Below are 24,328 nucleotides of genomic sequence, written 5' to 3' on the forward strand. Positions count from 1 at the left end.
CAGGTGTGGGTCTTCACAGTGATCCTCAGGAAAGGGCATTATTGCACAAACCAGACAAGATTCACAAAGACATGGCAGTAGTGGTGCCAAATATAATATGTGATGTGAGTTGCTCAGAAATTAAATATAAGTAAACACCATGACAAACCCTCAAACACCCTTGTGCATCCCCTTCATGCTCACGACACGTTTGCCTTACGCTTCCTACTGCACATATGTGCTGCATGCCCTGTGGCTGCAGCACAGGTAGTGGCAGGTTGAGTGAGGCTGACCGTGAAAGAGATGCATGAGAGGGTAAGTATGAGATAGAGCCATGAGATTGTATGAGGATTGGGTTGAGTGGTAGTGGCGGGATGAGTACTGGCGAGGTGAGTAAGTGCAGGTAAGATGAGGATGAGGTTTGAGTGGGTGTGAGGGGTGATGTGACAGAGTAGTGTTGGCAGTGCAGAAGGAGGTGTGGGGTGGGGGCGGTGATGTGGCAGACGGAGTGTAGGGGAATGAGTAAGTATACTCACTTTGGCTGACCTACTTAGGGCATTGCTGCGCCTCCTGCACTGTATGCAGGTGGGCGATATGTTGGTGGTGCAGGTGACCTCCTCTGCCACCTCGAGCCAGGCCTTCTTGGTGTCAGAGGCAGGCCGCTTCCTCCCGCCCGCTGGGGGGAAGATCTCTGTACTCCCCCTCCTCCTCACCCCATCCAATGATACCTGGAGTGAGGCATCATTAAACCTGGGAGCAGCCTTCCCCCTGGGCTGCTCCATGCTGTAATTTTTCCTATTTCTTGCAGCATCAGTCAGTGGAGGACTGCCCCTTTAAATAGAGCTCCTCCAGCTGACAGACCTTACTGCGCATGCGCAGCCCGCCCGACGCACAGCTCATCAGCGGGAAACCCAGAAGGAGAAGTAAGTGGATCCAATCAGCCTGCGATTGCGCGCGGGGCAGACTGATTTTACCGGGCGCGTTACCCACGCGCCCAATCGACCCCCCGCCGCCATGGTAATATCGAGCCCAATAAAGTCCATCAATCTTACCTTATCTATTATACATTGCAACTTCATGTACCACCCTCCATAATTGATTGTAATGTTAACTCTTGAGGGATGTGACTATTAGAAACTCTATAAGAGTGTCCTTAACTGACAAACTCACCAATTTAGCTGGGATGAGAGAAAGAGGAAGTTTCACAAAATTACAGATTTTAAATTAGGAATGCACCAAACTGAGTATATTTTAATATAGAAAATCAATTCATATGTCTATACTAAAATTAAAATCCTTCATCTGCAAGCATTTTGTGTCAACTTTTCTATTATAAATTCCTATGTCTCCATTTATAATGGAAACTGCCTATGTAAAATTGTCACACTGTAATTACACCCTCCTGCCAGTGGTGGCACTGTTACACCTCAGTCTTCCAGCTCCTCAGCCTGTACTACAGAGAAACTCCCATACTTCAATCAACACTGCTTCCCAAATTGCTGTGCAATTTGCTGTTTAACTATAAAAAGTATAATCAAATCAAAGTATTGTATAAAAATAAGAGAATACATGACTTTTAAATGGGGACTGAATAACATCTGTATACCCTGATCAAATTATCCTCTAATTCCTAACTCTGATTCACCTGAAGACTACACTTGGTTTTGGCTTCCCATGTGTAACGCCACAGGGGATAGACTAGTATGACATAAATTGTATACCTTTGTTCAGTGTACTTAATCCACAGTGAACAACTCTAGACTGGTTTGCACCCACTGAACTTGCAACAGTTGGTCTTGTGAGAACAATGCAGAGTTATTCAATCTAATCCCATTTTGCAATGAAAACTTTCACCACTGGATGGAGAGTTGGTCCTGGGCTACAAGCCAGGAGATTTACGTCAAGGTTAAATGTAGTTCATTAACTAATCTCCGTTCCAAATCAAACCTGAGTGTGCAATGATCAGATGCCTTAACTTTCTCAGTACAATCCTCCCTCATAACTTTCAAACCATGACTGTATTTTTCCCCCTAAAAAGTCTACAAGAATAAGCATTCTCTGAATTTTAATTCATGAATATTAAAAGCTAGAATTAAGGGAACATATTGGCCTGGAATTTCCTGAAATGGCATACCTAACAAGTTCCACCGAAATATACGCCAATGTTCCTGTCAGTGAGTTACGCTGAAATTTCCTGAAAATTTCTATAGTATACGCCGGAACAGAAAAACTGTGTAAACAACCGGGACCCGGGGAAAGGGCCAAATATACGCCATATTAGTTCTTTAAGTCCCTCTATATGAGTGAAAATTAAAGTTTAAAGCATTAAACCATCATTTATGCAGACTAGGCACTGCAAGTTTAAGAAAATGCAATCGTGGAAGTTTTTCCATTTTTAATATAAATTATTCTTATGCCATAAAGCTGAAATCAAATATATAGAAAATACATTGTAGGTCCCAGTGAGGAGAAAGGAAATAAATCACTTAAACAAATCGCTATAAAACACCAGAAATATGACTTGTGTCCTGTTAGGCATAAATTTACAGCCCGTTGAGCTGCACTGTTGCATGAGGGCGGAGCTACGTTAATGAGTGGCAGAGGGTTTCGGCAAAGGTTTTGCAAAACTGCGTAAAAGACTGGAGGAAATTCAGGCGTAGCGTAAAGCTTACACTCCAATTTGCTCCACCTTGTGCACTGAAGTACCCAATCAATGGCTTACCTACCAATCGGACATAATGGAAAAGATCAAAAGGTGTCTAAATTATAAAAAGGCTGCACTGATGTATTAATAGCAACACAATTTAGTAAACACTATCACATCAACGTGTTAGACATCAAGAGGAAACGCAGCAGTGTATCTTTTTTTTCACTGGTTTGTCTCTGAATCTAATACTGCAATCCTACAAATTAGAACAGAAAGTCTAAATAGGTTTAGGATACTGAAACTGGGAGCCTAAAGCTGCTTTTATATTGATGCCAATTTGGATTTCGAGAGACCAGCATCCATGGGCGAGCTCCCACCATTTATGCTTCTCAATCCAATTCCCTTAACCCGATGGTAAATTCGTAAGACTTTGTTTTTCATGGTCTGCCACCAGGATAAGGGAACTGGTAAACACCAGTGGCTAGCTCAGGGGTGCTGAATCCAAATTAAACAGTGACAAAATGAAAGCAACTGGAACTAGACTGTTGGGGATAAAATTGTTTTTATATTGCTCTTATGCCAAAGTGCAGGCCCCACAAAGCCAGCAGCATCTGAAAGCTAGTTTGTTTAAGCCCCGTAGTTCCATCACTTGTTGCTGGCGACACAACTGTCACAGCCAGTCTCTCAAGACCTGGCCTGCAATATAAAAGGAGCTTAAGTCATATTCAACTCCAACTCAAAACCTGAATGTAACTTTCATGGGTCTCAAGTGGAGGCTTTATAGTCTGAATTGTCTTGTAAAGATGCTGTCAATTTACAGCAAATGAAATTTGCAATAGCGGAGAATAATCAGACTGTCAGTTATTTGCATCACAGTACATCTAATCAGTTATTACACAGATAAATAATGGTTATTGTCCACAATCAGGCCTGTCTTTAATCTGTTCACTGCCAAGGACCCTTCACTTCTCTGAAAGCAATCAGATATAGTTATGTTGCCTTTCCATGTCACAATTAGCTAATGATTGAGAACCACCTTGGAAATGAACCCTCTTTTGACCTGCTAGTTTCTAGGAATGTAACAATGGTATGGGGAGCTTTCTGGAAATCTCAGTTTCTGCTTCAGAAACTCAGTTTAATCCCTGCCACTTTGCGATGTAGGAAGTCTACACTGCAGCAGACGCTCTATGTGGTCGTTGCATTTTGACGTGAGTCCCTAAATTAAGCTTTTCATTATAAATTAAAACAATAGCACTCATAAAAGCCATTGTTGACTTTGACAGTATTGGCATCTCTTTCATAATTTTGTTCAAATCCTTTTATCATCATTCGAAATTCTTATTAGCATATCCTGTGTATTCAAAACCTTTCATAAAAACTAATTGTTTACCATATTTTTTATACATACCTTGTGCAAGGAAATAAAACTAGATGCCACTGCTGAGGTAATGCTTTAATCCTAAATTTCTGAATAATAAACTCTACAAGGACTACAGTAGAGGACTACAGTATGGTGAGAGGTCTGATTTTACAGTTTAATTGCTTTACAGCTAAGGTCACCTCAAAGAATGCTGTTTGTTTAACCTTTATCATTCTAAAGCAACAGGAACTGAATGAGGTTGGCACAACAATTTCTATAACAAGCAACTTAAGCCTTCAAGTCAGGCTGCAGGAGTATAGTTATATCTACGATAGTGGCCTATCCAGTTTACATGACCAAAATAATTACAGTACAGAGAACTAAACTGTTGCTCCAAGAAACAACAATGGTTATTTCAGTTGAGTTCTGCACAGAAGAATAGTTTCTGCGATAAGTCTGTAATGAGTTTGCAAAACAAAATAAGGCTTAGCTGAATTTATTTGCAGAGCCATGTTCTCACATCAGCTCACCTCTTTGGCTGCTTTCCTTTAATATTGAAGATGGCGAATGCAACAACTCATTTGAAAGCATACAATGGAAAGCATAAAGCACCGCGCCTGTGCCAAATAATTGTAAAAGGTTCCACATCGCATCAAATTTCTTGTCAGTGAGAAACACATTGCAGTTTTTATGAAAACCTATCTTCTGAAAGTCTGAAATGGTGGAAGGATTGTAAATCAGATAGTGTCTTTGTAATAATGATATATTAGACTAGTAAGTTTCATTTAGAAGAAAATAATTATTTTGAACTCTCCAAAAATATTGTTATTACACAGATTGCAAGAACATCAGTTTTCTGCTGCCATCTTTGATTATCCTCTCCTGTTTGGCTGTTCTAAGCTGTTACAGTAATCATGCTGCTTCCCACCTTCATCACGCATGGAATGTGAGCCTTCATGAAGTAGAATTTATACATATATATATCAAACAATCTGATGACAAGAGATTGCACTTGAATCTGTATAAAAACTTAATGCTCAACACACTTCCCAATGAGTTGACCAGAGAGCAGTACTGATGTTGGTCTATGAAGCTGCCTGTGGGCTACATTGTCTTATCTCCCCTGCCTGATAAAGATAGCTGCATAGATAAAAGAGGGAAGAAGAAAATATTTTCTCGTGCAATTTAGGAAAAGAAACTTTACATTAGTAAAAGACATAAATGTTTATCTAATAATACCAATATAAAAGTTTTCCTGTGGTACCAACTTAACACATAGGGTCACTTTATCTTGTTTAGTAATTTTACAGAACTGTGTGACAAAGGAGATTTAGCACTCATAGGGTTAAAAGGCATGACAGTGTTGCTACAATATCAACATCAGGCTCTCAGCCTCTGCTCCAATTTGGCTTAATTATACCATGTCTTAGGCTGTGTACATTCAGTAATCGTTAAACCATAACAGAACTGTGGAGATAAGGCTCCAACACAGAGCCACCTACAAGCCATGGCCATTACTATTCAATAAATGGACAATGCAGGAAGAATTGAAAGAATTCCATTTGTGAGTTGTATGTATTATACACACAGCAGTGCTCATTTTCAGGTCAATTGGAAAATTGTTTACTTTGAGCTCACAGCTTGATATATTTCTTCCATTTAAAGAATTGTGCCACTAGTGTATTTTCACTCAAGTTATGAGGATTTATTTCTGTTCTAAGGAACGGTCATATACCTGAAACCTTAAGCTGCCTTTTATCTTTGCAGATGCTGACTGACCAGCTGTCTACTTCCAGCATTTTCTGTTTTCATTTCAGATTTCCAATATTTGCAAGTTTAAAAAAAACACTCAGATAGGATTTACTTCATTTTCATTAGTTAATTATTTGAATGCTAAGTCCAAATGGCCCCTCTGGGATCTCTTTTCAAACTGTGCTGTTGGGTACAACAGGATTTCTCAACTCTCATGGGGAAAGAACCAGTAAAATTTGTGTTGTCAGATCAATCAAATGCATTGCAATACTGGTGATGACAGACAACTTTTTAAATTGGTTAAATTGAGTGAGGTGTTCTCAGAGCATACATGTGAAAGCTGACCTTGTGCTTCTGGAAATCATCACTACGGGATAACATGTAGAGGAGGGGGCCAAGACTGAAGTCCTGGGGTAAACCAAAGGTGACCATGTGAACACAAGAGGAGAAACCATTTGAAATTATGTACTGTCCATAGCATGACAGGTAGGAGTGGAACCAGGAGAGAGCAGTGCCATGGAAGTGCACTGCGGAGGGAAGACATTGGAGGAGGATTAAGTGCGTGACATTATCAACAGCAGCAAAGAGGTCAAGATCATGACCAGATTAACTTTGCATTACACTACATCACTTTACATTATAGAAATAATTTGGATCTTCTTTAATCCATATTTTAAAAAAACTAGGATCTAATATCAATACTATCAAAGTGACTCATTCTCCAGAGGACAATTGTTATTTAGAATTGACGACTGTCAACAGCTGTTCAAGCAGAACATAAACCACAGAATTAGCCAATCTGTGCCACACAGAAAGCCAGACCGGGAAATGCAGCAGTTATTCTGGACAGGAATATTGCTGTACTGTTGTTTGTTTCTTCTGTACTTCACTAGCTGAAAGGCTGTGTTTGCACAACTGTATGCAATTATAGGCACTGGAATCTCAATTTGTTGCTATGATTACTGTAAAGTGTATTGAGCATTGTACACTGAACTAGGTTTCTGAAGCATATGAGTAGAAAGCCATTACATTAACTCATGTGGGTTCATCCAAGTCAGGTTTTATTACATCAGCTACTGAGAATCACAGAAATTCAGTCACAACTATCCTAAAGGAATAATCCGATTGGCTTCATTGCTCTTAAATCAGTCATTCGTTTGGATGTTGGCACCCTAATTGTTTCGAACTGACATGCAGCTGCACATGATCCAAGCTGGTGGTCATATTAGGAAGAATCCATTTCCAGTATACCATCAACTATTCAATTTTACTTTGAGGTGCTTTCTGGTAATAATAAAACTAAAAAAAATCTGTTTTTGTTTAAACAATTCATAGAATATGGTGGCCAAGACAATGTGCACAATTAAGGTGTATGAAATAAAGGGGTCTATTTGAAACAATGAGTAGAAACCCATTGGACAAACTCATGTGGGCTCCTCCAAGTCAGATTTTATTCAACTATTGTCCTAAAGGAATAATCTGATTAGCTTCATTGTTCTTAAATCACTTATTCATTTGCACCCTAATTGTTCAACGGAAGGTACAGTGGAGGGGGAATTGGTCTCGGGCGGCAGCGCAAAATGGACAATAGCGAATCGGCAGCTCATTTTACACACCGCCCGATTATCTTATCCGTTGACTTCAATGGAAATAGAAAATCTGGCGGCGTGTTAAACGAACTGCCAATTCGCTATCACACGTTCTGCGCTGCCGCCCGAGACCAATTTCACCCTCCCGTGAAAATTTTTTTATCATTGACCAGGCGGCTGAAGGCAATTGTCCAACAGCAAATAGATACACAGATTCCAATATGACAGCGATATCCTAATTACATCAAATTGGATAATGGCCATCATGATGACATCTTCAGTCTAAATATATTTTGTATATTAAATAGATCTTTAAATAAAAACAAAATTTAAGAATTATCTCTCCCCTGACCTTTCGCTTTCAGGTAAAAGTGGCAGCTTGCCATTTAAACAGGATAAACAACCAACCATCCATTTATATTCTTGATTTATTAGCAGTCAAAAGTTTGGCTTCATCTCCTGACAGCTGTTGCTCTAAAATAGCTGAGATAACCGCATCTCAGCTACTGCAAAACTGAACTCCATGGACATTATTGTACAGAAATAAAAGATATGCATCATGTAATTGCCAAATCAGACCATTCTAATTATGTAACTGAAACAATTTGTCCAAAAAAGTGAAGAATTACCCCATACATTGTACAGCCAAGTCATATGTTGTTACATCCTTCCCAGACTATTTGTTTAAATTCTCACAGATTAATGCAGTTGCTGTTTTCACTCGAAGTCTTTACTAGCTGACACCCTGATTACCACACTAGCTTCTCCCGAAAGTAGTAATTACTTGGTTTTGAAAATTGAGTGTAGAAAGAGTGGATCCCACTTTCACCCTCAGCTCTTCATCGAAAATACTTTCTCACTGCATGTAGCAACTAATTTTTTCTTGAATTATAAAGGAGTAAAGCAGGGTGATTAGACAGGTTTCCGGGATGTTTCATGAGGACTGTTTTTGAGGCAGAATTAGACTGAGGCCATTAGCCTGGATTCCTCCATATAACTACGTAAAAGATATCCACAAACCAGGTTCAAACCAGGTGAAAAATTATAAATGAGTAACCAATTTAAAAAGATTGGGATAGATCATTTCATTACATTACAATTATTTTGTAGGAACTCCACAAATTGTTTTTCTACATATCCTGCCTTTGTCACACTATTAATCGGTACTTTATACGCACAAAGATTAAAAGCATCTAGTGTCTTTAAGATAATGCAAATTACAATGATTTTTAAAACCTCTAAGAGCTATATATTAAAGTTTCTCTACATTTACATTGTTTTAATAAAAATGAGAAAGTAACTGCAAAGGTTTGTAGCCTATGTGAACAATAACTCAAAACTTTCTACAGCGTAGAGAAAATGTTTCTACTTGTGGGGGAGTCCAAAACTAGAGGTTATAAATATAAAATAGTCGCTAATAAATCCAATAGAGAATTCAGGAGAAACTTCTTTACCCAAACAGTGGTAAGAATGTGGAATGCGCTACCACAAGGAGTAGTTGAGGCAAATAGTATAGATGCATTTAAGGGAAAGCTAGATAAACACAAGAGGAAGAAAGGAATAGAAGGGTATGCTGATAGGGTTAGATGAAGTAGGGAGGGAGGAGGCTCATGTGGAGCATAAATGCCGGCATAGACCCGTTGGGCCAAATGGCCTGTTTCTGTGCTGCAGTTTCGATGTAACTCGATGTAAATAGATCCTAAACTGTTCATGGGAATTATTATTATTATATGATTATAATATTATACAAGTAAACTGTACATCAAATCTATCAGATGGCTTCCAGATTCTGGTTGGGTATCTCCATTCCAGTTCACTGACTAATCTCAGGTTTAATTTCGTGTTCTGACCTTTTAGTTTCCTCTCGCACTAGCTTGAACATTTTAGGTGTTTTGACAAGATTATTTTTACAATATGTAATTTCAGCTCATTATTTTTATGCAGATTAATTGCTGGTTTCCATTAATTTTGCTCAGGTACATGCAACGTCACTATATCTTCCGGTAGCGGTGGTTTTAAAGGACGAGATCCTTACTTGTAGTACATTTTTTGCTTACTTTTGTACTTGAGCTTTGCGAAACTCTTTTGATGATTTTGTCTTTAGCAGTTGTTATGAGGTGGGAAATTTTGTTCTAGTTCTATGGCGCAGCAACTATTTCACTGGCTATGCTATCCATCTCTAGACCTTTATGATAATCAGGCAGATTTAGATCTATATCTTGACCTTTTGCTTGCTGCATCAACTTCTTCTGGGCACCACACTTTAGGAAGGATGTCAAGTCCTTAGAGAGGGTGCAGAGGAGATTTACTAGAATGGTACCAGGGATGAAAGACTTCAGTTACATGGAGAGACTAGAGAAACTGGGGTTGTTCTCCTTGGGGCAGAGAAGGTTATGGGGAGATTTGATAGAGGTCTTCAAAATCATGAAGGGTTTTAATAGAGTAAATAAGGAGAAACTGTTTCCCATGGCAGAAAGGTGGGTAACCAGAGTAAACAGATTTAAGATAATTGGCAAAAGAACCAGAGGTGGCATGAGGAATTTTTTTTTATGCAGTGAGTTGTTATGATCTGGAATGCACTGCCTGAAAGTGTGATGGAAGCAGATTCAATAGTAACTTTCAAAAGGGAATTGGATAAATACTTGAAGGGGAAAAATTTGCAGGGCCATGGGGAAAGAGCAGCGGAGTGGGACTAATTGGATAGCTCTTTCCAAGAGCCGGCATAGGTATGATGGGCCAAATGGCCTCCTACTGTGCTGTATCATTCTATGATTCTGCAACCTGAAAAGCTTTCTCAGGTTTCCCATTGGATTGTGAGTACTTTGATGATGACTTTTTCTGAATTCCTACGCCTGTTACTGTTACATAAACTTTAAAGTGTTGTTTCCATTTTCATCACATGTCTATGACATTTCCTTCTAGTCTTGTGATCTGGAAGTTTTGAACTTTGCATTTCTGTCCCAGTTCTGACACCACATAAAGGTTTGTATCCTATGTGAACAACACCTCTCAGGAGAGTGTCTGCAGCATGTCCCAAGATTTATTCAAAATGTCTGCCTCCTCCTCTGAGTACATGGTATTTAGATGTTAACCCCAGCTCTGACCACTACATGGCTCTATCCAACTTTTTACCTCCATTATAACAACTTTCAGGGTAAATACAATGAGGCAACAACACAGGGCTACTTGCATGCTAAAGACCAAAAGCAGCAGGCTAGAAAAAAGGCAAAGAAATCGCAAAACCAACGGATCAGAGCAATGCTCAGTAGCCTTACCACATCCAGTTGAGAATGATGGTGGACAATCACATAAGTGATAGGGGGAGGAGGAAGCTCCATGATCGTCCCCATCCTCAACATTTGCAGAATCCAGCACATAAGCACAAGGCTGAAGGGTTTGCAAGCATATTCAGCCAAAAGTACCTAGTGACCTTCCACATATGCCCTCTTTCTGATGCCCTCACCATCATTGATGCTAGTGTCCAGCCAATTTGGTTCACTCCACATTAACATTAAGCAGTAGTTGAGTGCAATGGACCCACCGAAGGCTATGTACCCTGACAATATCGTGGCTGTAATGCTGAAGGCCTGTGCACCAGAACTCACTAACCCTGCTCCTCCCAGCCAAGTTATTCCAGTGCAGCTATGACATTAGCATTGAGCCATTATTGTAGAAAATTGCCCAGTTATATTCTAGCTACAAAAAAGCAGGAAAAATCAAATTTGGCATATTACTCCTCGCAGCCTCATGAATTGTACCATCAACCAACACCTATTCATCAATGATCTGCTCACCAATGCTCAGTAAAGTTTCTGCCAGAACCATTTGACTCCAGGTCTTGTCACAGCCTTTATCCACACATGGATACAAGAGCTATATGTGAGAGGAGAGCTGAGAGTAGCTACCCTTGATATCAAGGCAGCATTCCTCCAAGTATGGCATCAAGAAGCCCTAGCAAAACTGGTCAACGGGGATCAAAAGAAAAACCCTCCAATGGCTGGAGTCATACCTGATGCAAAGAAAGATGGTTGTGATTGATGGGGGCCAACATCGCAGCCCCAGGACATCACTGCAGGAGCTTCTCAGGGAAGCCATCTCGGCCCAACCATCTTCAGCTGCTTCATTAATGACCCACCCTCCATTAATCTCCACATCATTAAAAGGTCAGCAGGGGGCTGCTTGCTAACAATTCCACAGTGTTCAGCTCCATTCACACCTTCCCTGATAATGAAGCAGCCCACGCCAGCCTACTAGAGAAGCTGCATAACATCCAGACATGGGCTGACAAGTGAAAGGTAACACTCACGCTACATAAGAGCCAGACAGCTCCAACAATAAAAGGTCTGATCACTTCCCTCTGACCTTCAATGGCACCGCCACTGCCATGTCACGCGCCATCAATTATATGGGAGGGGGTGGAAGTCACCACTGACCAGAAGCTTAACTGGACTAGCCATATCAACTCAGTGGCTACAAGAACAGGACAAAGGCTAGGTAATCTGCAACAAGTGGCTCACCTCCTGTCCCTTCAAAACCTCTCCACCATCTATAAAGCTTAAGTTACGAATATGATGGAATACTTGCCAATCAGCTGCAACAAGATCAACATGAACCAGGGCAGAGCAGTGAGCTTAATTGGCACCCCTGTCATTCAACTTGTTATCCACCCTTCCGCCACCAGGGCACAATGCCTGCAATGTGTACTTCCTAGAGGAGACACTGCAGCAACTCACCAACCTTACTTCAACAGCAATTCCCAGCTGCATAACCTCTACCACCAAGATGAACAAGAGCTGCAATCTGATGGGAACACCATCACCTGCAAGTTCGCCTCTAAGTCACACACCATCTTTACTTGGACGTAGATCTCCATTCCTTTATCATCGCTGGATCCAATTCCTGAAATTCCATACCTAACAACCATCCTGGGAGTGTCACCAGCACAAGGACTGGACTAGTTCAAGGAGAAGGACCACCAGCTATTTCTCAGGGCAACTAGGAATAGGCAATAAAACGTGGCTGTGGCCAGTATCAACAACATTCCGAGAACAAATTTAAAAATGGTAAGGATTTACCCATAAAACTTTACACTGGTTTAGGCTAATATCAAAGATTTTGTTTTAACAATATTTCTGTCACTCCTCCATGGAGGTTTGTGCACAACCACTTACTGTAACACCAAATGCAATGACAAGGACATGGGCTTTGCCTCACAGACCATCATTTGGAATCATTGCCGGTAGTGCTTGAGATCTTGATAAAGACTGATTTTGGTCATTTTATTTATTCACTTACTTTCTTTCTCATTCTCTTTCAAGTAGTTGCAAATAAATTAAAACTAAAGAAGCGCTCCACAGCCATGTGCTAGTCTTTTAATTAACCTCTGTCACTCTGCTCGGAAGACCATTCCAAGTGTTGACCATTCTCTGTGTAGTCTGAGCTTTTTTTTATCTTAGCATGTACTTACATGTCTAGTGGGTTAGTAAGGCAGACACAATCCGAGATCTGTTATCATCATAAGGCACTGACAGTCACATCACATACACTATACACTATACATTCTATGTAAACATTTGGTAAAAGTGTCTCTTTAAATGATTTATTCAGATGCGCCTCTTTAAGAAATAATCACCATGTATCATAAAATATGCATGGTGTTTCTAAACTGCACAACTGAGTGACAAAACCAAAGGTGGACTCTTCCAATCTATTCTTTGTTTGGCGAAAGTGTATAAACAAAATACATTGTACGATCACTTCTGTGTTTTTTTTAATGGTTTAAAGAGAATACTGGACAACAAATGAAAGCAAAAGCAAAAGCAACAACTGAAAGCACCTTTCAAGCAAACAGCTTTCAGTATTGAAATATTATGTTGCTCAATAAAGTGATTTGTTATTGCTCAGAAATGTATTTTCTTGCCTCTGGGACTTTTTATGTAAAACTGATGTTACTTGGTCAGCAATTCCCACGACATGGTAAGTGTACAAACTCGTGGGATTCATTGTGCCATGCTAAATCGCTTGACCTAAATGTAATGAAAAGATTTGATTTTTGACATTTTGGAACTCCAAATAGCCAAGATAAAGGGACACTGTCCCTTTAAAATGTCTAAGTGAAAGGTTTCACAGCAGTGTTACTAACTCCTTAATAATTGGATTTACCTTTACATGACCCCCAGACTCAGTATTGCTCTATTCAACTAATGCAATGAATTATTTTTTAATAAGCAATTAATAATCAACCGTGACACTTTGCAACAGAATGCACAAAGAGATTGAATGAAAACATGCTGCCAGTCTCTTACAATCACCATTTGTTTCAGGCAAAACCTGTACCCTGACCGAGTCTCTGAAAAACCCACAGCAGAATATGGACATGGTTTTCTAACATCCCCAAGCGATATGGCCATGAATGAAATACTGCAGTTTCATATTTCTAGTCTCTTTATGGGGAAGAGGGGGGGGGAGAAACCTGTCCCCTCCCTCTTCTCCCCCCTTCCCTTCATGTTCAACAAAGTAAATGTTCTTACTTGTATATGAATTATCAGGAGGCTTGAAGATTTGCAATATTCCCTGTACTTGGCTGGAACACTGCCCTGCAAACCGAGGTAGTTTTAGCATCTGACCCTTTGATCACTTAGTGGTGATTTTCATGTCATGAATGAGGGTCAAATTTCACCCAGACTTTACAAAAATAAACCCTTTAAAGAAAATACTTGGGGTAGTCTTAAAAATAAAAAGGAAGCAAAGGTGGAGACTTAGGATAAAAGTCACTTTTCAGCAGTTTTTCAGTTAAAATTTTAAGGAATATCTTCATGGGAAATGTGGGGAAAACTCCCCAAATTCAGTTACACCACATTTAATATGTGTGTGTGTGATTAAAAGGGGTGCAAACAATCACAGATGAACAATATAGATTGTGATTGTAAACTAATACTCTGGAGTGTTGCTAAATTATATTTGGGTGTTGGAAAGAAATTCCATACACCTTTTTATATTCTTGGAAGTCTTAGTAGTGATTTATCAGCCCCCTCAGGAGAGTAAATAAATTGTTAGAGTCTGTAATGCTGCAAATTATACATTTACTATTGGAAGAGGGCAGCTAAATAAGCCAAATGACCTTTTCCTGGCTCATACTTTTTTACATGCTTATTTATATTTAATTAATTTGCTTCAATGTTTTTTATTTTAATATGGTATTGGAACAGTGTCTTGTATAAGTCAAACAGAAATGTTTTTAGCTGGATTGCCACATAATTCTGAATGTTATAGTCCAGAGACTTGAGCACATAATCTAAGCTGACACTTCACTGCAGTATAGACAGAGTACTGCACTGCTAGAGGTGCCGTCTTTTGGGGTGAGACATTAAACCAAGGGCCTGTCTGCCTCTTAGATGGATGTAAAAGGTCTCATGGCACTATTTGAAGAAGAGTGGGGAGTCTTCCAGGTGTCCAGGCCAATATTTATCCCTCAGCCAACATCACTAAAACAGATTATCTGCTCATTTATCTCACTATTATTCGTGGGGCTCTGCTGTGCACAAATTGGCTGTCACACTGGCCTACATTACAACAGTGACTACACTTGAAAAGTACTTAATTGTCTGTGAAGCACTTTGCGACGCCCTGAGGTTGTGAAAGGTGCTATATAAATGCAAGTTATTTCTTCCTTTTCATGCATTATCACAAAATGGAATTGCTGTCCACAGCCTGTTTCAATTAATGGTGCAGTTTTAGCAGAACATGATGCCAAGAGGCCAGGGGGAACCTCTGTTCCTGAGTAGAATTTTTAAAAGTATAATAAGACAGGGTAAGCCAAAAGATAGCTGTTAGTGTAGGTTGCTGGCTAAGATGAGTACATTTCACCATTGAAAATTGATATAATCTGATAAGTATTGCACAACACTTTTTCACATTTAGAATACTACCGCATTGCAAAGAACAGGATACTCATGGAAATTGGTGGAGAAATCACATTAATAGATTAATGGCAGCAATTACTAAATTATTGTGTAGGCCTAGGTTCAAGTGCAAAACAAGTTTGCCTATAAAAAGCTATTGAAAGATAAGCAGCAGTGATAAACTTCACAGCACATTAAAGGCTATGAAAACTGTTCATTTTCCAGTGTTTACATATCAAGGGAAACTAGGGACCTGGGACGGCATGCTGACTGATATGAGAATGCTTCCATATGGAGGGCAGTGTACACAACTGTGGCAGCTGATGGTATCTCCTGTAAATAGAGAGCAAGGTTCAAACAAATGCACCAGGCCTAATACACAGCAACTGTTGTACATGTGCCAAACCATGTAAAATATTCACTGGAGACCAGAGCTATTTGGCATCACTAAGTGTAATACAAAGGACCAACACCACTGGGACTTTAATTATGCAGTAAGTTATTTTCAAAACATTTTATGAGTCCTTTTCCATAAATTTGTAGGTATGGGAGAATCATTCTGAAGTCAGGTGACATATTTGGAGTGCCTAGCTTCCAGAAAATAAGAACAAGTTTACGTTGAATTAATGTTATACACTGCTTTTAATGTTTTCAGCCTTTGATGTTTAGGGTTCAGATATCAGGGGACACAAGTTAAAAATGAGCATGTTAGAAGCAAGAAGAGCTTTTTTTTTACACAACGGGTAATAGATCTGTGGAGTAAGGTACCAGGGAAGACCACTGAAGCAATCAGTATCAATGGATTCAAGGGAGGGGTAATTTTCACCTAAAATGGAGTGCACAACTCTTTTACTGATCTTAATATATTGTGTAGATGATTAACCTTTTGCTTGAATTAAAATGTTTTGAATGATACCAGTTCTATGGAATTATTGGACATGGCAGTGTTCGTATAGTCAACTGAATAGTGATCATTTGAGAGGTTTCAAAGATCTGATCTATATTGCATTTTGAACCTGGAAGTTATGCTTCAGCTGTATAAAGCTCTGGTTAGACCCCATCTGGAGTACTGCATTCAGTTCTGGGCACTGCATCTCAGGAAGGATATACTGGCCTTGGAGGGGGTACAGCAAAGATTCACCAGAATGATACCGGGGGTAAAAGGGTTAAATTATGAGGACAGGTTGCATTGACCAGGCTTGTATTCCCTTTAGTACAGAAGATTAAGGGGTGATCTAATTGAGGTGTTTAAGATGTTTAGATAGAGAGAAACTATTTCCTCCGGTAGGTGAGTCCAGAACAAGGGGGCATAACCTTAAAATTAGAGGTAGGCCATTCAGGGGTGGTGTTAGGAAGCACGTCTTCAAACAAAGGGTAGTGCAAATCTGGAACGTTCTCCCCCAAAACGTTGTTGAGGCTAGGTCAATTGAAAATTTCAAAACTGAGATGGATAGATGGATAGTTAAGGGGATTAAGGGATATGGAACCAAGGCGAGTAAATGGAGTTAAGATACAGATCAACCATGATCTAATTGAATGGCAGAACAGGCTTGAATGGCCTACCCTTGTTCTTATGTTCCTATGTTCATATGAACCTGGTTTAATAACATTATTAATAAATAAGATTACATTTCTCTCACGAACCTCAGGCTAGTCCTCAATGCATTGTATGCTTGTTACATAAAGTTACTTTGTCAGTGCTTCCTTTAGATTAAAATAATAAGTTTAATGTAGCTGAAAATAATGAAAGAGTGAACTGAACTATGCGCTGTGGGCGTCTGAGAGAAGAATATCGCCTGCAACTCCACTTGACTCTTGATTAGAGACTAAGTTGTTGAACTCTTTGGAAAGAGTGAAAAAGCTGCCTTCACACACCAAAAAAAAATGCTAGAAAAGCATTTGTTTGTTCTTCAAATTAAGGGGAGGGCTCATCTCCTCAAAAGTTCCTCTGCTGACTGTAACTGAACTTCAGCCTTGGGAAAAAAGTTTGCTAAAATGGGAGGTTTATAATTCAGAGGCTGTAATAACAAGGTTAGGGCTGACCAGGCTACCATCCCAAAATTGCCTTTTTGGGACGAATTGGCAAGTTTAACTTTTGGAATGCGCCTTATAGAGAAGGCGAAAGGAAGTTATGAACAATGAAATTGGATAAAGTAGGAATGTGTAACTAAAATGCAGATACATATATAGTTATACACAGTACAAGACAGATTTATGAGTATAAAATGTATACATATAAGAGTTACAGCTGTTACAAGATATTAAAAAATACAAAATCTCTACAATTCTTATATCTGACTAACATTTAGGGAATGAGAACTTTTCTTAAAATTAAAATTTCTACATCCTAGGAATTAACTGTTTTTAAATCAAAGCAAATCCCTGCAGAAGTCATTTAACTCCCAACCTGGTATTTTGTACCTGTCTATAACTACTTCTTTGTATATTTGCCAAGGAAATCTTGCTGTTGTTTTGAAGCCTGTCAGTTGATTGCTGGATGTCATTCAGTAATTTTCTCCCAATGCAACTCAGAGTCTCACTATGCCCTGTTATTATTAATATCAAGGACATAATGGAATATCCACAGACAAAGAGCATTATGTTAGGAATTAGTTGCAAAAGCACTTTGTAATGTTTAGGATTTACAAGAACAATTGACCATTTTATTACCACGGTCTTGGAAGAATGCTTCTATTGCTTAAAATCCTATGCTACTAAGCATTAAAACATATTATAATGAGAAAAGGCATTTGAGTTATTGCAATACTATTGCTCTGAACTGGTAGGAGTCTGACCCCAATTTGAGAAGCTGCATAAATCAAGCCATGTGAAGCCTAGTATCTGGGCAGCATCAGTAAACCTAATCTGGTGGTAGGGTCAAATTTTTATTCCGCATTCCAATGATCTTTAACCTCACATCATAAAGGGAAAGCAGTTAAGCTTACAACTGTATATTGCTAATTCTATTTAACAGTTTTTGGTCTTAAGGGATTTTTTCTGTGGTAAGGATTTTTTTTAAATAAAAGAACAAAAACATTCATTCAGAAGATTCAAATGACAAAGAATGCAACACAGAAATGTTGTTTTACATTTAAAGAGACATTAGACTTTTCATCATTTTAATGAGGCATTATTTCAGAATGATGACTCCCTCCAGAAATATATGTTTTATATATATACAGCTCAGTCCATACTCAATTCTAATAAACAGTGTACATTTGCGATCTGCAGTTCCATCTGGCACACTAGGCTGGAACTTGCAGTTTGGGAACAATTGAATGCAAATGATCTACGATGCATGAACGTTTGTGCTATTTGTTCCTGCAGTGGTTTATATAGGAGTTTGGGGAGATAATGCGTGAATTATATTTATTAGTGTCTGTATGGTTGAGGTAGATTGTGAGTCTATAAACTGTAGAACTAACCGCAAGCATATGGACATCGGGATATGCACAGCAATGGCATAAGACGAACAAGACAACATAAGTTTGAAACCAGTTACGTCACTTTAGTGGGTTTATGGCATTATGTGCTTTCAGGAGATTGGGTTTGTCAATTGTGAAAGGCAACCTTGAAATAAAACTGGGATTTGAATGCTATTTGTAACATAAAAACCAAACAAAGAACATGGCTACAGCAATGTTAAAAGAATTATAAGAGCATTGTTATCTGAATTCAGTGCACGTGAAGACAGCTTAGCCTCATTCCTTATACAATGGATAAAAGCTCTTATTCAACAGGTGTATGGGATCACAGACATGATTTAGAGAGTGGCACCACTCAAAGAAATTCTTTAGACTTACGATACAAAGGCAGATCTAAACAAGTACATTGCTGGCAGTAAGGAATGTAAAATCCATTGAGAATCAGTGAAGCTCAAAGACAGCTCATGGAAAACAAAAGCAATTAGGACAGACTGGGTAAGATGGTTATCCCATCCCACAGAAGCAACTCTATGTTATTCAGAGAAGTGTCCTGTTTATGACCAGTTGTATAGTTTTGAATGCACATGAAGAATTTAATTAATTTATTATTTCCCAAGCTTAAAAGTTCTGGAGATAAATTTGCATTTGAGAATTATGAGAAGATTGTGAATCCATTACCCTCCGTGGCTACTCCAAGGTTCATTTATAGTCTGCTTTCCCCTCAGTAATACAAGTGCTTTCTGTAGTTAATGTTTTTCTCTCCTCTGTTGCTTATACTGTGTTTTCCCTGGAACCCGCCCAATGTCTCCCTCTGTGACCTATGCAGTCTATCCTGTGTCTCTATGGTATCTGTTTATTATGCCATGTACTGCTGATTACATACACAAAGAAATCACCCTGTGCCCCCTACGTGTTATCCATAACACTTAAAAGCCAGAAAAAAATGGCCTAGCACAATTTGTTAAAGTAACAAGGTGTGAAGTGTCACTTTTGTTCACTGGCTCATACAAGTACAGGACATCCAGGAGTGCTAGCACTGGAGACGCTGGTGCTAAATCTGTACTGATCAATTGCAGCAACCTAGAAATTTTTCAAATTTTAGCACAGCAAAACATGAAACAAAGGCACATGACCATGGAGCTGTGCCGCAGGAGACAAAATGCAGCATTGTGCTCCTCTTGAATGGCTTTCTGTTACCACATCCATCCAGGAAAAATTACTAATGGAATAAGACCATAGCTGCTTAACAAGAATGTTTCATTGGATCCTCAGATGGTTTAAGTCTAGTTGAAATGCCCCAGAAGACAGTTTGTCACTCTCATACCAAACTCACCCAAATAGAATAAATGTCAAAACTCTGGTGGCACAAGCAAAAACCCAACAGGCACTGACATAGTGAGGAATCATAGCAGCACATACTAGCATCACTGCCATTGCCTGGAATCTGTCACAGTGATCACCGACAACCCCCAGCCATCCAGTGAAGCTCACTTATCACAACATAACATACATAATATACCGTGCACACTGTGAATGTATTATAACAAAAAAAATCTACGATTTTAAAAGCATTACATCTTCAGCAATATGGAGGCCTAAAGAAAATCAGATCTCTGGGTACAGACTGCAGAAAGACAAGTGAAACATGAAGTCACTTACCGCCAAATACAACATTGTGTACAATGAGAAGGAGGCGTGTCCTGAAAAGAACGACTTCCTGGAAAACAATTCAAAAGAATGCTTTAATAATCAGGCTCTTTTCCGGAAGTCTGGGCTAGGGAAAGCACATTTGTCATAGCCAAATTTCCACCCACCTGAAGCTCAATTTACACAGAGAGGGAAACCCACTTTGGGAAAGGTCAATCTAGTTACATTAATCTCACTGCACTTGTAATGGAACAAAAGCATATACTCTCATTCTACATACGTTTGCCTACGTAAAATTAATCACGTTGTTAAGTGCTTTGAGATTTTTTTTTTTTATTCGTTCAAGGGATGTGGGCGTCACTGGCGAGGCCGGCATTTATTGCCCATCCCTAATTGCCCTTGAGAAGGTGGTGGTGAGCCGCCTTCTTGAACCGCTGCAGTCCGTGTGGTGACGGTTCTCCCACAGTGCTGTTAGGAAGGGAGTTCCAGGATTTTGACCCAGCGACAATGAAGGAACGGCGATATATTTCCAAGTCGGGATGGTGTGTGACTTGGAGGGGAACGTGCATGATAAGGCACTATGTGAAAATAAGCATTATAATATTATTATATTCACATTGAGCTCTCTGGGTGTAATTTTTATTGGAATATTTTAGTGTACTGCACAAACCTAACAGAAGAAACCAGAAGCAAAATCATAGTTTTGGATAAATAGAAGGTACAGCCGTTGAGTATGTACGTATTCCATGGTAACACGGTTGCATTAATATATGAGCATCTGATACGAGGACTGCGTCTGTGTCATCGTGTTGTACATGCTAGGGCACTTTTTTCCCCAAATGTGCACTGCAGGCACAGGGTTTCACCCACTGGGAGCACGTTTCAGGAAATCATGGGTGCACTCCCTCTGATATTCTGTCCATTCATTTTAATGGATGGAAAACTGTGGGATTTCACAATGTCTGCTCACACTGACTCAAGCTGAGCATATTCATTTGGATCAGAAGCTAAAGCAGAAACATGCATTCACAACTTGCTATTTATATAACACCTTTAACATAAAAAAAAGCATTTCACAGAGGCAAACAAAATCAAAAAATGGATACTGCACCAAAGAAGCAAATATCAGGATGGGTGACCATAAACTTGGTCAAAGAGGTGGTTTTAAGGAGGGTCTTAAAGAATGAGAGGTGGAGGAGCTTAGGGAAGGAATTCCAGAGCACAGGGCCTAGGTGGCTGAGTGCACGGACACCAATGATGGGGTGAAAGGGGATGGAGGATGCAGAAGAGGCCAGAGGCCGTGGAATGGTGTGGGTGGTTTTGGCAAATAGGAGAAAAATGTGAGTCACAAACAGCTGCAACTTTCATTTAATTTAGATGTACAGCTTTCAACTAAAATAAGTAAGAATTAAAATCTCAGTCAGAGTATCATTGATATGTGGGAACAACAGAATCAATGTGGATTATAGTCAGCAGATGTCATTGCCTCTTGTAATCAACACAGTTTTGAAGCATCTCAAAATTACCATTAAACTGTAGTGTTCCAATTCTTTATATAAAATTGCATCACAAAATCTAGAAGAATTTTGTCATAATTAATGTAAAAGGCAGGCTGCAGTTTCAGCAGCCCATTTTATACTCTGCACAATTTTCTTTTCCTTTGACTTCAATGGACACTATCGGGCAGGGTGTAAAACGGGATGTCGTTTTAAGATCGCGCGTTTTGCGCAACCACCAAAGACCAACTTCACCCCCTGTATCTTTTGTGGGGGGGGGGGGGGCAGTGTAATTACAACCATATTTAAGTAATGTTCTATTTAATTTGTTATTAGTTAAAAATTCCTACCTTGCTTCCTGAACTTTACTTTCATTGCCTCTGCATTCAAAGTTCACAATGTAACCAAGAGAGCAGTTGATTGTTGAAAAGTTTGGATTGCAGATATCGAGAAAGTGCGGCCGTAAACGACCAACAGACACTTTTGCAATGTCAGTGAAGGACTGGCTTATGGCACAGCCAAAGATGAAGCAGCCAACTTGTTTATATAGGGCAGCTACGTATGGGTTGCGGATAAACGACTTGGAACGTTCCTTCATGTAATGGATCCGGTAGCACTCTCCTGATATTATCTGTTAACAAAAACACACAAAATTACTACTGAGGTCATTTAGTTTTTCCTGTGTACAAACAATGCCTTGTAGAACCGAGATGGGACAGTGTTATAATTAGCAATTTAGTGACTGATAACTTGTTTATGAAGAGAAAGGAGGTCAGGTATTTATTAGCCTGTCAGGACAAATATTTCTCACAACGGCAGAAAACATAAGTCTGAAAGGAAAAGAAAAATTAACTGAGGGAAACTTGTCAAATCCTCACAAGGTGTTGGTATTAGAGCTAAGTCACCAATAGGAAAATGTAATTGTACTTTTTAGTTTTGTACTTAAGATGTTACAGGATTTCTCAATATAGGCCCTCACAAGCTGCTGTGTATGTACGTAAATATGTAGGGGGTGTGTGAGTGTGTGTTGAAAACAAAGCAAAACTGAATAGTAGGCATGATTAGTAATGCCAGAGAAATGCACCACCACAGGGCAATAAGACGTGGCTGTCAGTCTGCCACTTCCCTGTTCAAGAAAATTAAAAGGAATGCATACCTTTTGCCAAAATTTACAACCCACTAACAGAGTCATGGCATTGTGCCATTTTGAGACACGTGATTCCTGAGAATTCGATTCTGTCCACAAGAATGAGTTAAAGACAGTCACAATACAGCAATAATCACCCTTTAACATTTCTCAAGCAGCTAAGAAGCCATTTAAGTGGTATAATGTCAAAAGTTCTTTCTAGCAGCTTTAGAGTGTGCAGTTTTTGTGAGAAATGGATTGATTCCGAATTTTGAAGAAGCTTATTTTACAGACTAGGCCCTAGAGGCATTGATCATTGCTGTATTCGAGTGATGAGGTAAGACTTTGGTAGGAAGGACAACCCCAACAATGCAAAGGAATCAACGTGATCTTGACTACAGTCCTAAAAAACACCACAAAGGTATGGCATGAATTTTACTGTGAAGTAGTAGCATTGGGCATATTTGGACTTGAAGGAAAGTAGGAACTGTTAAATACATTTTCAAATACAAACACTGATGTAGCAAGTAAGGTAGTGGAAGTGAAAATAGAATAACAACGTAAATTATACATGCCATTGTGACAAAGAGAATGGACTGCAGAAAGCACTTTCCATGAACCAAGTCATTCCGTCTCAAATCACACTACTGTTATGTTTACAGGCTAAACTTTTATGTATAACAACAACAACTTGAATTTATATAGCGCCTTTAACGTGGTAAAACATCCCTATGTAACTGAAGTCGTAGCTTACAAAAGGTGGTGGGGTCCCACAAATAAAACAGCAGACAGGTGTCGGACTTTTGGAGATTGAAAGTCAGCACAGAACACAGGGTAGATATTCTATTGTTTACATGATGTTATATCAATGTGTTCTCACACTGTGATTATGCACAAGAAAATAATTATGAATTTAATGGCAATGTAGTCCCCAAATGAATGTGATTATTTACTCATCTGCTTTCTTTACAGGACAACAACAACATTTATTTCGCGCCTTTAACATAGTAAAAACATCCCAAGGTGCTCACAGAAAATCAGAAAAAAAATGACACCGAGCCATGGACTCAACCTTCCAATCTGCCAAAGGAGGAACTGGAGTCTGCGACACAAGAAACTGCTTCTTGATTGATGAAAGAATTATTGTTTAATGCTTTCCAGATAGGTGATTCCATCATGGCATTCAGTTTAGATGATAGAATGCATGCAATTCTTCACCTACTGCAAATTTGTCCATGATCAGTTGTAAATCCTCCTGGGTGTGTGCTTCAGGAGTTCACTCACAAGCAAATAAGAGTTTGCCAATGAGCTTCTTACTAACCTTGGTTGAAGTACACAATCTGCTAACGTTGAACTGTTTGCGCAATACACAAAATGTGATATGCCAGCCTATGTGTTGAAACAGG

The 24,328-nt window shown here is 39.3% G+C and overlaps 1 protein-coding gene across 2 annotated transcripts in view; it reads right to left on the minus strand.

The window, feature by feature from the left end:
• The window catches only part of plpp3 (phospholipid phosphatase 3), a 121,322-nt gene that overhangs the window by 26,949 nt on the left and 70,045 nt on the right, over nucleotides 1–24,328 (minus strand). For both annotated transcript variants that reach the window (XM_067990139.1, XM_067990140.1), the window contains exons 3-4: nucleotides 22,147–22,427; nucleotides 20,313–20,370 (exon numbers count right to left, since the gene is read on the minus strand). In XM_067990139.1, coding sequence (XP_067846240.1) covers nucleotides 20,313–20,370; nucleotides 22,147–22,427 — 339 coding nt within the window. The remainder of the gene's footprint in view (nucleotides 1–20,312; nucleotides 20,371–22,146; nucleotides 22,428–24,328) is intronic.

This window comes from Heptranchias perlo, chromosome 9 (genome assembly GCF_035084215.1).
Source record: "Heptranchias perlo isolate sHepPer1 chromosome 9, sHepPer1.hap1, whole genome shotgun sequence".
NCBI classification, from domain to species: domain Eukaryota; kingdom Metazoa; phylum Chordata; class Chondrichthyes; order Hexanchiformes; family Hexanchidae; genus Heptranchias; species Heptranchias perlo.